This window comes from Musa acuminata, chromosome BXJ3-10 (assembly GCF_036884655.1).
Source record: "Musa acuminata AAA Group cultivar baxijiao chromosome BXJ3-10, Cavendish_Baxijiao_AAA, whole genome shotgun sequence".
NCBI lineage: Eukaryota > Viridiplantae > Streptophyta > Magnoliopsida > Zingiberales > Musaceae > Musa > Musa acuminata.
Genome location: NC_088358.1, coordinates 3,231,522 through 3,247,106, shown reverse-complemented (window position 1 = coordinate 3,247,106; position 15,585 = coordinate 3,231,522). Strand labels below are relative to the sequence as shown.

The 15,585-nt window shown below is 40.3% G+C and overlaps 1 protein-coding gene across 1 annotated transcript; it reads left to right on the top strand.

Moving 5' to 3' along the window:
- The first annotated feature begins 257 nt into the window (after nt 1–257).
- LOC103973694 (AT-hook motif nuclear-localized protein 17) lies at nt 258–1,757 on the top strand. Its single transcript, XM_009388331.3, has one exon. It carries the CDS (start codon nt 521–523, stop codon nt 1,526–1,528), a length of 1,008 nt encoding a protein of 335 aa, XP_009386606.2. The 5' UTR covers nt 258–520; the 3' UTR covers nt 1,529–1,757.
- The last annotated feature ends 13,828 nt before the right edge of the window (nt 1,758–15,585 follow it).

The following is a 15,585-nucleotide window of genomic DNA, read 5'->3' as shown; positions in this document are numbered from 1 at the left end:
CGCGATATTATCTAATATAGCATGTTTATGTTTGGCGACGTAAATCGTGTCGGAATATGAAATAAAGAAACTATATCCAAAACAGATATTGTGTTGGGGTGAAGGACAGGGTGGATGCACCATCATCATCATCATCACCATCACCTTCACCTTCACCTTCACCACTTTGCCAGCCCAGAGCGACAAGGAAAAAGATAGAAAGAAAAACCAGTGAACAAAACCCATTCAGCCTTACATCTCATGTCCCTTTCTGTTATTCCATATCTGCCCCCATATCCCACAAAGCATCCCCCCAAGAGAGCACAGGCAGCCCAAGAATGGGGGCGAGGAGCAGGAGGCTCCACTAGGCCACAACACCACCAACCTTGTCCCTTCTCTTCTCCAACCTCATCGCCTCCTCTCTCTCTCTCTCTCTCTCTCTCCTCACTGTAGAAGTTCATTCACAAACCAACCACTCTCCACCTTCTCTCCCTGTACCTGTTATTGGTTTCTCTGACTCCTCCATTGACTCCAATTATATATGTTCTTCGATAGCTTCTCGGAGAATAACATGAAGAACAAGAACGACGACGACAGGAGGGATGTTATCTCGCGCTTCCACCACCACTACCTTCAACAACAGCAACATCAGCAGCAGCAGAACAAGAAAGAATGCCTCTCGGATGAAGTGGACAGCGCAAGGAGCAGCGGAGAGATCCAGAAGCCGAAAACCGACGTCGAACAGAACGTGGAGAAAGCTCTAGTGGTGATCAACAGCGGCGGTGATGGAGGAGCTGGAGATGGCGCCACGGTCGAGGTGGCGAAGCGGCGAAGGGGACGCCCCCCGGGCTCCAAGAACAAGCCTAAGCCGCCCGTGGTGATCACGCAGGAAGCAGACCCGCTGGCCTCCATGCGCCCACACGTGCTCGAGATCCCCGCCGGGCACGACGTGGTCGAATCGCTTGCCCGCTTTTCGCGCCGCCGCAACCTCGGGATATGCATTCTGGCCGGCACTGGCGCTGTGGCGAACGTCTCTCTCCGCCAGCCGCACTTCGCCGGGGCACCGCAGCCCCCCAACGCCTCCGCGGCGGCCACGTCCATCGGCTTCCAAGGCCGATTCGAGATCCTGTCCATCTCCGCTTCGTTCTTCCCGCCTGCCATGGCGGCGTTCTCCACCGGGATTAGCGGCGAGATGTCGATCACCCTGGCAGGTCCGCAGGGGCAGATCGTGGGCGGGACCGTGACGGGGCCACTGATGGCGACGGGAACGGTGGTGATTGTGGCGGCGGCGTTCTCGAACCCGACCTTCCACCGGCTGCCGGTCGAGGACCTATCGATGTCGGTCTCAGTGTCCGGCGGCGTCGGTGAACCAGAGGAGCACCATCACCAGCATCAACAACAGGAGCATCGTCCGCGGCGCAACCAGGGGCCGGCGGCGACCACGATGTCAGCGCCGGAGACCTGTGGCATGTCCATCTACAGTGGTCACCTCTCGTCGGAAGTCATTTGGATGCCTACCGCCCGCCCGCCGCTTCCACCACCTTTCTAATGTTATCCTTAACCCTTGCTGATTGCTTATTCCTCTCTCTCTCTTCTTCAATCTCATGCAGACTTGTTATTGCACTGGGAAGTCTCTTTTAAGATTATTAGGTGTGTTGTGTTCTATTAGACTTTTAGTCTGTTGGGATTTGCTATAGTTGCATCATTGTGTTACAAAGGAAATTGAACTTTGTTTCTCAATTCTCACCTTCAAGTAGTTGGAACTGTTGCACTTCAAACATTTGGTGCCGATGTTGATCACCTTGCAAGTACTCTTTGTTAGTTTGGCAAGTCCCATAGTCCCACATCGGGAAAATCAGACTTGTTGTCTCATCTTGGAACTATAAATAAGGGCCTGAGCTTTGATGTTAGACACACCACGAGAAGTATCACAGACACCACAAGAAGTACAGCAGGCATCACAAGAAAACCTGCTTATGGTTTGAAGTCTTCTTGTTTAGAAAGCTGAAGGTGTTTTATGGCCTAGGAACATTTCCTAAGGCATTTGTAAGTGTCCCTCTTTTATAGTAGTAATTTGCTCCTCTTTCTTCCGTGGATGTAGGTCAAAGTCAATTGACCGAACCACGTATATCTGGTGTTCTGGTGTTTTGTTTGTTCTTGTCGCTTTATTCTTTCCGCTTTATTGTCTTTGTTGTGTTGCCAAAATTATCCTTTGGTAAATATCCTGGGGCTAGCTCTAACAAACTGGTATCAGAGCCTGGTTCTGGGATCTTTTGGCAACAATGACAATATCAAAGATCGTTATCGAGAAATTCGACAGAAATGTCAACTTCGGCATGTGGCAACTCAAGATGGAGGCCATTCTGGTTCAAGACGGAGTTGATTTGGCACTTCAGAGTGCTGAGAACATTCCAGATGGTACGTCAAAGGAAGATCTTGCGGGTATGGATAAGAAAGCCCGATCCAGCATCATTCTAAACCTCTCTGACGAGGTTTTACGGGAGGTAGCTACGGAGACTACGGCTAAGAGCATGTGGGACAAACTTAAAGCCTTGTACATGAAGAGGACAGTGGAGAATCGTCTCTACTTGAAGCAGAGTCTGTATATGCTTCGGATGGTTGAAGGTACATCTATACTCTCGCATCTTGATAAGTTTGATTCTTTGGTTATGGATTTGGAGAATATAGATGCAAAAATTGATGATGAGGATAAGGCTTTGTTGCTCTTGTGTTCTCTTCCCCAATCTTTTAAGCATTTCCGTGATACTTTGATTTATGGAAAAGAAAGAGTTTCGTATCAGGAAATTAAATCTGCACTAAAATCTAAGGAGCAGATAGACAGAGATATCACTGGGGAAAGTAGAGGAAATCAGGCTGAGGGTCTGGTTGTCAGGGATAAAATGGATAAAAGAGAATTTGACAGTAGTAGATCTAAATCTAGATCTAAATCCAGACATAGAAATTTGGAATGCAAATATTGTCATAAAATGGGGCACATTAAGATTGATTGCTTTAAATTGAAAAATAAATTAAAGCAAAAGGAAAAAATTGTTGAGAAAACTACTGAGTCCGCTGAAGCTAGTGTAGCATCTGATGAGAATTTTGGAAATATTTTCTTTGCTATTGATGACAGGACAAAGTCTAAAAATGAATGGATTTTAGATTCAGGTTGTTCTTATCACATGTGTCCCAATAGGGATTTGTTTTCCACATATGAATCTTGTAATGGTGGAATTGTTTTGATGGGCAATAATGCTGCATGTGATGTTGTTGGTAGAGGAACAATCCGAATTAAAATGCATGATGGTATTGTGAGGACGCTCACTAATGTTAGACATGTTCCTGATTTGAAAAAGAATCTCATCTCTTTAGGCACCTTAGAGGCCCTTGGGTGTAAATACACAGCTGAAGGTGGAGTTATGAAAGTTTCTAGAAGTGCCCTTATTGTTATGAAAGCTTGTAGGTCTGGTAGCTTGTATATTCTGCAGGGAACTACTGTCACAGGTTCAGTTGCAGTTTCGTCATCATCATTGTCTGATTCTGACATCACCAAATTATGGCATATGCGTTTGGGTCATATGAGCGAGAAAGGTTTGAGCATATTGAGCAAAAGGGGTCTACTTTGCGGACAGAGTACTGGGCCACTTGACTTTTGTGAACACTGCATTTTTGGAAAGCAGAAAAGAGTCAGCTTCAATTCTCCGGCAGTTCACAAAACGAAAGGTACTCTTGACTATATTCATTCAGACCTTTGGGGTCCAGCTCAAGTTCAGTCTAAGGGTGGTGCTAGGTATATGTTGACTTTCATTGATGATTATTCCAGGAAAGTTTGGGTTTATTTTCTGAAGCATAAAAATGATGTTTTTCTAACCTTTAAACAATGGAAGGCTTTGATTGAGAAGCAAACATGTAAACAGATTAAGCGGCTTCGAACAGATAATGGCATGGAATTTTGTGAAGGTGACTTTGAAGAATTCTGCAAAAATGAAGGAATCGTTCGGCATCGCACTGTTAGGATGACACCTCAGCAAAATGGTGTGGCTGAACGTATGAATAGAACACTCTTGGAGAGAGCAAGGTGTATGATCTCAAATGCAGGGTTGACAAAAGACTTTTGGGCAGAGGCGATTAATATGGCCTGTTACGTTGTCAACCGCGCTCCTTCTGCAGCACTTAACTTTAAAACTCCAGAGGAAGTTTGGTCAGGTACTCATGCTGATTATTCTGATTTTTAAATTTTTGGGTGCCCAGCATACATGCATGTAAATGAAGGAAAATTAGAGCCTCGGGCTAAAAAGTGCATTTTCCTTGGGTATACTTCTGGGGTGAAAGGATACAGATTATGGTGTCCTGATCCCAAATCCCCAAAATTTATAATCAGTAGAGATGTTACTTTTGATGAATTATCTATGCTATCTTCTAAAGAGGAATCTACTAGTTGTACAAATGATAGTACGCAGAAGCAGGTGGAGCTTGAGATTGGTAGTTCAGATTCTTTTAAGTCGAACTCTTCTACTCAAAGAATGCCAGTAGGTGGTCCCGAGTCTACTGACGCAGATGATCCAGAGGAAGGGCAATATTCCATAGCCAAGGATAGACCACGGAGAGATATTCGACCACCACAAAGATATGCAAATTTGGTTGCATATGCTTTGTCTGTTGCAAAAGAGACAAGTGAAGTTGGTGAGCCTACTTCCTATTCAGATGCAGTTTCTTGTGATAATTCCGCTAAGTGGTTGATTGCTGAGGGAAAGGTCCTTGTTCAGAAAATTTATACGAAGGACAATCCAGTTGATATGCTTACGAAGCATGTTCCGGTTTACAAGTTCAAGCAGTGCTTGGACTTGGTTGGTGTTCATTGTTGGTGATTGCCCATTGGGGCTTTTGTGAAGAAGGTGGAGCAAGTTTTGTTGGGACATGCCAAGGTGGAGATTTGTTAGTTTGGCAAGTCCCATAGTCCCACATCGGGAAAATCAGACTTGTTGTCTCATCTTGGAACTATAAATAAGGGCCTGAGCTTTGATGTTAGACACACCACGAGAAGTACCACAGACACCACAAGAAGTACAGCAGGCATCACAAGAAAACCTGCTTATGGTTTGAAGTCTTCTTGTTTAGAAAGCTGAAGGTGTTTTATGGCCTAGGAACATTTCTTAAGGCATTTGTAAGTGTCCCTCTTTTATAGTAGTAATTTGCTCCTCTTTCTTCCGTGGATGTAGGTCAAAGTCAATTGACCGAACCACGTATATCTGGTGTTCTGGTGTTTTGTTTGTTCTTGTCGCTTTATTCTTTCCGCTTTATTGTCTTTGTTGTGTTGCCAAAATTATCCTTTGGTAAATATCCTGGGGCTAGCTCTAACACTCTTCTTTGTCTCAAAACAAACCATAATACACATAACACCACTTCGGCTTTATTGGATAGGCATTCGTTGCTTGGATATATGGCCTGCTTCAACTCTCTGAGGATTTTGGAAGACAAAAGTGGATTCTTTCTTGTGGTGTTCTCAGGCTGGATCCTGAGCCGGGAACGGAGAGGAGAGTGTTGATCGGGAAAGGAAGATGAATGGCTGGGGTTTCTTCTTCAGAGTGGGGTTGGCGGTGAAGGACAGCGGGCAGATACCAATTCGAACTTCTACTTTCTCTCTTTCCATAATCTCTTCTAGTCTCTCTTCTTCTATTGTCTGCAACGTTGTGTCCACGGTGCACGTCTCATGTATCTTTGGCGGAGCCTAAACGCAGGTGCATTGTACTTTTTTGTTTGGCTCTGTAGCGTGGAAGGCACTCAAAAGAAGGATAATTTTATGAATTAGAGGGCAAGAGCAAGACAAAATTAAACCTCCTTTTTTGATGCGAGGCAGAGAAGCTGTACGTTGGGCATTCCTCTCAGGAAAGTAAAAGCTCTGAAGTGAAATAACACTTCATCTTTCCTCCTCTCTCTCTCTTACTTCATCTCCGTGAATGGAGTTATTGCCTGGAGCTATGCGTGTCCGATGGTGCATAAGAAGTACGCCACACAAGCTTATTGTGCCACGGACATAGCTTTTGATAATTATAGGATTCGAAAGAAAAGAAGGAGAACAAAATAGAAAATGAAGAGAAAGAAACAAAAAAAGACAAGACCAATATAGAGAGATTTTTCTCAATCATCTAGCAATGTTTTCATCTCAGGTTAGATCAAATTTACAATAGATTCTTATTATGATTACTTAGGAAAAATAAGAGAGAATTTAGATATTGTGCACAATGACGTGATCTTTGTATCCCAATTATTCTCTTGTGATTATTGTTAGGGTTTTGGACAAGAGATTGAAATTTGTATATTATAGTGGATTATCTCTAGTTTACCCCGTGATTTTTTTCCTTCACATTGAAAGAGTTTTCTACGTATATCTTGGTGTTCTATTTGATTGTGATTCTATTTAATTTTGCTGCATATTATGGCCTGCTAGTATTTATTCATATACAAAAGTTATTTCTCTTTATATCCCATCAACTAGTATCAGAGTAGGGTTGTGGTGATTTAATTTTTGTATTTGAACATGGAGGCTAGTAATGTTTCTCGTGTGATTAGCTTAAATGAAAACTATTGGATGATATAGAAATCAAGAATGGAAGATCTCTTATATTGCAAAAATTTGTATGGATCTTTGTAGGTGAATAATGCAAAACCCACAACTATGACAGATGATGAGTGGAAGAGGTTAGATAAAAAAGCAGCTGGGTTTATTCAATAGTGGCTTGATGATAGTGTCTTTCACCATATTTCTACTGAAAGTTCTGCATATTCTCTTTGGAAAAAATTGGAAGGTCTCTATGAAAGAAAAACAACCGGTAACACAGCTTTTTTTTATCAGAAAACTTGTGAACCTAAAATATAGAGAAGGTGCTTCTATTGCTGAGAATTTGAATGAAATACAGAGTATTACTAACTAGTTATCCTCTACGAAAATATCTCTTGATGATGAGTTGTAGGCATTGTTACTTCTTAGTTCATTATCAGAAAGTTGGGAGACATTGATGGTTTCTCTCAGTAATTCTACGCTAGATGGTGTTATCACCATGAGTTAAGTAATAAGTAGTTTGTTGAATGAGGAGTTAAGAAGAAAGAATTCAACATCTCAGAATGATTCACAAGTACTTATCTCAGAGAATAGAGGAAGGTCAAAGTCTAAAAGCAGTTTATGCATGGGTAGGAATAAGTCAAGATCAAGAAATATATTACTAACTAGTTATCCTCTATGAAAATATCTCTTGATGATGAGTTGTAGGCATTGTTACTTCTTAGTTCATTATCAGAAAGTTGGGAGACATTGATGGTTTCTCTCAGTAATTCTACGCTAGATGGTGTTGTCACCATGAGTTAAGTAATAAGTAGTTTGTTGAATGAGGAGTTAAGAAGAAAGAATTCAACATCTTAGAATGATTCACAAGTACTTATCTTAGAGAATAGAGGAAGGTCAAAGTCTAAAAGCAGTTCATGCATGGGTAGGAGTAAGTCAAGATCAAGAAATATATTATTTGCTATAACTGTGGTGGGAAAGGACATTACAAGAACCAATGTAAGCAACCTAAGAAAAGCAAGAAAAAGGGAAAAAAAATAGAATCTACAGAGTCAAAAGATAATATCACAACTACAGTGTAGGGTGGTGATTATTTGATTTTGTCTCCTTTTGATAATATTTTTTCTTGTGTGTGTCAGGATCTTGAGTGGGTGATTGACATAGGTGCTTCTTATCATGCTACACCACAGAGGGAGTTTTTTTGCTATATACAGATCAAAAAATTTTTGTGTTGTCAAGATGGGCAATTATGGCAAGGCAGACATCATTGACATGGATGATATCCATTTAAAGATCAACCTTAGCTACAAGTTAGTACTTAAGGATGTGAGACATGTGGTTGACTTGAGGCTGAATTTAATTTCAGTTCGAAGGTTAAATGATGAAGAATATGATAGCATATTTCACAAAGGGCAATGGAAGCTAAGTAAGGGTTCTCTTATTATGGCTAGTGGAAAGAAATATCATACTTTGTACAGGTTGTAGGCTAAAGCTTATGGTGAGTAGTTAAATGCTACAGAGAAATACTTCAATATGGAGTTGTGGCATAGGCGATTGAGACACATGTGCGAGAAGGGGCTGCAAGCTCTTTCTAAGAGAGAGGTATTGCCAAACTTTAAAGGTACACATTTGAACCCTTGTATTGATTGTTTGGCTGGTAAGCAACACAGAGTTTCATTTGCTAGTCTGGCTTTGTCTAGAAAAATGCATGCCTTAAACCGTGTTTATACAGATGTATGTGGTCCTTTGAGGACAAAAACTCCTGGTGGATCTGTTGATGTTCCTGGTATAAGTGGTGCACTTTATTTTGTCACTTTTATATATTTTTTCAAGAAAGTTTGGGCCTATGCTTTGAAGACCAAAGATCAGGTAATTAATATCTTCAAAGAGTTTTATGCCAGGATTGAAAGGGAGACAGAAAGACAATTGAAATGTATAAGATCAGATAATGGTGGTGAGTACATAGGATTATTTAATGATTATTACAGGTCACATGAGATCCAACATAAGATGATAGTTCCTGGTATACCTAAGGCAATTATAGAGAGGATGAACCACACCATCATAAAAAAGATCATATGTATGCTTTCACAGGCCAAGCTACCCAAAATGTTTTGGGATGAGGCTTTGAGGCCTACCGTTGATGTGATCAACTTGTCACCATGTACAGCCCTAGATGGTGATGTTGTAGAGCATGTATGGTTAGGGAAAGATGTTTTCTATAGGCATTTGAGAGTGTTTGATTATCATGCATTTGCACATGTTCTAGACAATGTGAGGTCCAAGCTAGATGGTAAGACTAAAGAATGTATTTTTCTTGATTACTAACATGATCAGTTTCATTACAAGCTTTGGGATCCAGAAAGCAGAAGGTATTCAGAAGAAAAGATGTAGTCTTCTTTGATGATTAAACCTTTGAAGATTTGAAGAAGAAGACACTAGCCAAGACTTATACAAAAGGCGTTAGGATCAGGTTCGACACTAGGGGGGGGTGGGAGTGAATTAGTGCAGCGGTAAAAATCACGCCTTCAAAAACTTTGTTGCGATAAAACCATTTCCGACATTGAAAATCGATTTCGGAAACTTAACTTGAAAGCATACGTAAGAGAGTAGTGGATCTAAAGAGCAAATAAGGAGGTTTGTAGTTAAGATAAATTGCACAAATAAAACGCAAACCGATTTATAGTGGTTCGGTCATCGTGAGCTACATCCACTCCTCCGATTCCTCTTCCGTCGAGGCCACCGGCATCCACTAATGATCTTCCTTTAATAGGCAAAGACTAACCACCTTTTACACCCCTCTTCTCCTTTTACCAGGTTTAGGAGAGAACCCTTACAAGCACTCACTCTCCTCTCTAAACAGAATTCTATGTTTAAAGCTAGAGGAGGGATCTCTCAAGTGATTTCTATAGCGTTTCTTCACTTTTAAGCTCTTTGTGCTTGTGTGCTTTAACCAGGGATGAGAGAGGTATTTATAGGCTTCAAGTTGATTCAAACTTGGAGCCTAAACCTTTCCCATCCTGGGTTCCTCGAGCATAGGCGGTACCACCACTTGCGCTGGGCAGTACCACCGCCTAGTGTCAATTTGACACTGACGCTGCCCTGGGTGGTACCATCATCTAGGTCTGGTGGTACCACCACCTAGGGGGCAGTGTTGGGTGGTACCACTGCCTGACACCCTGCTAAGGGCGGTACAACTGCCCAGACTAGCGGTACCACCGCTTGGCACCCTGCCAGGGGCAGTACAACCGATCAAACTAGCAGTACCACTACCTAACACAATCTCGAAGACTGTGCCATAACGGTGAGACTTCTTGGGGCACTATTTGCGCCTCTCATTGAGCCCAACACAGTTCTTACATAGACCCAGCTGGCTCTTAATTGGGTTGGCCTAAATCCAAACCCAATTATGTGCTAACTATGATTCCTAAGACATTTGATAAGCTAAACAAGTCCCTATGTCTATTCTTCTGGCGAGCTTCCGACAAACTTTCAATGATCTCTCGGTAATGTTTCGGCAGACTCCCGGCAAGCTCCTGGACTTCACGATGATCTTCTTGGTGAGTTCTAATGTGCTTCTTTGGCAAGCTCCGAGACTTCTTGGCTGGTTCCTCCAGAACTTCCGACGAACGTTCGGACTTTCGACGAACTCTCGAACACCCAACGTGATCTCGATCTTGACTCCAGGACTTCATTTTGCTACATACCTTGCTATCGTAGTTAATCCTACACATGTAAAACATACTTCGATCTAGACAATTAATACTAAGCATTAATCATGTTGTCCGGTCATGTCATTGGTCCCTCGATGCTTCGTCCGATTCTTCGGCACATCGTCTCTCTTGCGGCCTATTGCCCAATCGGCCATTTGACTCCGTAACTCTGATATCCTTAGCGCAATATCCATTCTTCTAGGCCCGATGCCCGAATCCATGGCCCGAAGCCTTCTGTCGATATTTCGACCGATCCATTGGCCTAACGTCCAATATTTTGACATATTATCCTATGGCACAACATGATTTTTCCTGTTTTAATTGTCTTATCCTGATCGAAGCATCCTGCATCACTCAAAATATAAATTAAAATATAAACATAATTATCCAATTGGTTTCATCATCAAAATATGAGATTCAACAATCTCTCCCTTTTTGATGATGACAACCAATTGATGACGGAGTTAACCTTAACTCCCGGAGTTTAAACAAACTCTCCCTATCAATATGTCATATTGATAGAAACTCTTGGATTCAAAAATCCAAGCAAACATGTCATACATGTCATCATAAACTTATGCATAAACAAACATGCCATCATAAACTTATGCATAATATCATACTTTTCCCCCTTTGTCATCAACAAAAAGGAGAAGTTTCATTGTCAAGTGTTTGGAGTATAAATTCAACTCATTGCATTAAAAACATAATATCAAGTTTTATCATTATGCAATTTGAAGCTAAAAAATTTAGCAAGTATTACATCATGCTTAGAACATTTAAGCTATCAAGTTTTAGATATGCAAGTTTTACAACACACAAGCTAGCAAATTTAAAGATGTGCAAGTTGACATATTTGCTTTTTTTTGGATAGGCAAGATAGTACTTTTGGTATGCAAATTTATAGTATACAAGCTATCAAATTTTACATATAAAAAAGTTAGCAAAATTTCACATCTTTTGAGATATGCAAGATGGACTATTTTGCCTCTTTTTGAAATGTGTAACTTGACAAACGTTGCTTCTCTTTAGATTTGTAATATAGCACTTCTTACTTCCTTTTTTAGATTAGCAAAATAGCAAGTTTGCCTCTTTTCGAATTGTGCAAGCTAGCAAATTTGCTTTCTAGCAAGTTTTGCTCCCCCTTTGTCATTGTCAAAAAGAAGGGAAGACCCTTTACATCAACTTCTAAATCATGATAAAGGTAAATAGCATACATAAAAATTTAATCATGAATGTCAAAATAATTATTTTATCATGAATATTTCATCATTGCATGTATCATTATCATAAGTTAAAGTATTATATATATAATGTCAAATCATCATGTATATAAAATATAATATCATCATTACATGTATGATTCCAAATCATCATTCTATTAGAGAATGATAATTATTGATTTTCACATTATTTCGAAAAATCATAGTGTTGCATGCATCATTCCAAAACATTTCAAGCCATGCAAGCCATAAATATAAAGAAATCATGTCATGAAGGATAAGACCAATTAAATACTAAAAGACATGATTCATATAGTAAATCTCTTCTTTAAATACCAAAAAAAATTTATAAGAGTACAAAGAAGAGATCTTAATTAGAAAAAATCTTAAGTAATAAATCCAAGAACTCACAAGGAAAAATCATGATTCATTAGAAAATCTCCTCTTAAGAAAATATCAAGTAGAATTGTAGGAGAATGATTAATGAAAAATCTTGATTCATAATAAATCTTAATTTATAAATATCAAGGAATCAAAATCATGATTTGGATAAAAATTTATTTAATTTTAAATCATCAAATCAAAATTATTTTCAAGAGATTCACAAAAGTGATACAAATAGATTCATTAATCTCCTTTTTGAAAAATCGATAAAATAGATAAATTTTTCAATGAGAAAGGTTTCCTCATTTTAGTTTGTTTCTCACAAGCATGCCTTTGTCTTTTTTATGCCAAATAAAAAAATATATATCATCATTTAAAATGAAAGTGCAAGATTTATCATCATAAAAATCATCAAGATCAATAAGGCATAAATTACTCAAAAAAATCATTACTTCAAATCATCATGCATAATTTTGAAATGTAAATTTATTAGGCATGATATCATCAAACATGATTTCATAAGGCATTTTTAATCAAAATCATTTTATTTATCATAAACATGTAATTTTCATGATTGTTTTTAAAATCATTGAAAAGGTAAGCATGATCCAATTTTATTTTTACATTTTCATTAAACATGCAATTCAAAAAATATTTAATTTTCTTAAACTAAATTAAAACTAAATTAAAAATAAGTCATGAGAAGCATTATGTAATTTTAAAATAAACTAAAAGCATTTTGATTACCTCAACGTCGAAAGCCGTTAAGGCATAGTTTGCCACCTCGCCTTTGTTGATTTTCTCCTCGTCTTCGGAGGAGCTCAATTCATCCCAATTTTTATTCTTCTTCTTGCGTTCAAAGTAAGTAGTTGCATTCTTTTTGTTCTTAAATTTTTGTTTCATTAACTTTTTAAATTTCTTAGTGAGTTCAAGTTCATTATTACTTGAGCTTATGCTGGAGTGGTCTTCAAATGTTCTATGTCCCAAATCCTTCCTGTTCTTTGGAAGGTTGTTCTCGAGTTCCCTTTTTGCCACATTGTTCATTTCGTCGGTCATTAAAGATCCAATTAGTTCTTCGAGTGGAAGGTTGTTTAGGTTTTTAGCCTCTTGTATGGCCATTATTTTAGAGTCCCAAGTTTTAGAAAGCGATCGTAAAATCTTATTTACAAGTTCAAAATCCGAAAAACATTTACCAAGAGCTTTTAAACCATTGACGATATATGTAAAACGGGTGTACATATCAACAATGGTTTCGCTCGGCTTCATTCGAAAAAGCTCGAAATCATATATGAAAAATTAATTTTTAAATCTTTAACTTTGCTAGTCCCTTCATGTGTGATTTCAAGAGTTCACCAAATATCGAAAGCCATTTCGCAAGTAGAAACCCGATTAAACTCGTTTTTATCTAAGGCACAAAATAGAGCGTTCATAGCTCTAGCATTTAAAGAAAGCGTCTTCTTCTCCAAATCATTCCAATTGTTCATTGGAAGAGAAGACATTTCAAATCCGTTTTCAACTATGTGCCATAAATCGAGATTCAATGAAAGTAAGAAAACTATCATTTGAGTTTTCCGATAAGTGTAGTTCGTCCCATTGAAAAAGGGAGGACGAATGAGAGAGTGACCCTCTTGAAAGCCGAAAAGAGCCATTTCTATTTGGGTGTTAAACTAAATTAGAAAACTATGGCTCTGATATCAATTGTTAGGATCAAGAGCGGTACTAAGAGAGGGGGGGGGGGGGGGGGGGGGGGTTGGGTTGAATTAGTGCATTAGTAAAAATCATGTCTTCAAAAACTTCGTTGCGATAAAACCGTTTCCGACGTTGAAAATCGATTTCGGAAACTTAACTTAAAAGCGTAAGTAAGAGAATAGTGGATGTAAAGAGCAAGTAAGGAGGTTTGTAGTTAAGATAAATTGCATAAATAAAACGTAAACCAATTTATAGTGGTTCGGTCGTCGTGACCTACATCTACTCCTCCGATTTCTCTTTCGTCGAGGCCACCGGCATCCACTAACGGTCTTCCTTCAATAGGTGAAGACCAACCACCTTTTACACCCCTCTTCTCCTTTTACCGGGTTTAGGAGAGAATCCTTCCAAGCACTCACTCTCCTCTCTAAACTGAATTCTAAGTTTAAAGCTAGAGGAGAGATATCTCAAGTGATTTCTATAGTGTTTCTTCATTTTTAAGCTCTCTGTGCTTGTGTGCTTTAACCAGGGATGAGAGGGGTATTTATAGGCTTCAAGTTGATTCAAACTTGGAGCCTAAAACTTTCCCATCCCGAGTTCCTTGAGCACGGGCGGTACCACCACCTGCGTTGTGTCACGGACAAACTTCTAAACCAGATATTTGATGTAATGCTTATGTATGTCCGTGTCTTTTGGTATGTTCATGCTTTGGTACAGCATGTAGAGGGACGGTCGAAGGCTTAATAGTCCCATTTTAGTTAGGTTGGTGGCCGCTTTAGGCTTTTAAATAAAGGTTGTGTCATGTGGATACGTGTGAGAGATTTTCGATCTGTAATGGACCATTTTACCCTTTGTTGTGCAACTGTTCAGAGCTTGTAAAGTCTGTTTATAATTTGCATTATCTATGAAGTGTTTTCGGAGATGTTTGCTTGTGGATCCCGAATGAGGCATTCTCTCTAACCCGTTTCTCTCTTTTGTGGGTCCTAAGGGATATGGGAGGCTTCGGGGAGGCTGACCTTTGCGGACAAACATGCAAGGGTGCCGCACGACTTAGGCAAAACTAGCTAAGTCCGTGACAGATGGTATCAGAGCGGGACAAGCACTCATAGAAACACTTAGCATGCAAACGTGGGGGACTTAGTGGGGCTGCGTTGAGGGCAGTCAGCACACACGCGACCGTTTGGGGGGAAAACGAGCATGGAGATGTAGGGAAAAGAAGTCGCTAGGAGGAGCGTGCATTTGACATTGGCATTCAGAGGAATGGCCAACCCTTCGCGCAAGAGCCACCACGAGAACAAACAAGCTTGGAAGAATGCGGAGCGCACAAAGGTTGGGATGGTTGAGTTTGAGCTACGGCTCAACGTTGACAACTATACTTGATGGTGCTCAAGACAAGCGAGGCGCTTGGTAAAGGATGAGACCATGCAAGATGGAATGAGTTTCTCAACGACCAAAAGAGTTATGCAAAGCTCACAGAGGTGAGGGGAATTGCTAACTCGAAGAATTTGGTACTCATGCATGGGCTTGTATGTGGACGATGGAATGTTCATGGCCATCCTAAGGCGACCGAAACTCGGCGTCATGGAGCATTGAAACTTTCTCTTCGGCATGGGAAGGATACGTCCGTAGGAGGCTGAAGGGTGCAACGAGTTCAGCATGTTGCTAGGCCTTGAGTGGTGCAGCGGGGGCTGTATTGACGTGGAGTCGCAATCTAGCAAGTGCGTTTGCAGGAGGCAGAACAATGCACAGTTTGTTCAGCAGATCGGAGTAGTCTAAGGGGATGGTGGTCTCCGAAATTAAGAGAGATATTGCTCCAACGGGACAATTATCCAGGAGGGATAAGTCCCGGATCTCCAGAGGGAGAATCATGTGGGACAGACCTCACATGTTGAGGAGGAGTACCTCAACAAACAACAACTCCACGAAGCTTAATGGACTGAGCAAGTGGCGAGGAGTCGTTGCATGATCTCACTCGAGAGAATGTATTGGTGGATACATTGCGAGATCAAGTGGGGGAGTGACACAAAGCAACTCAAATGAA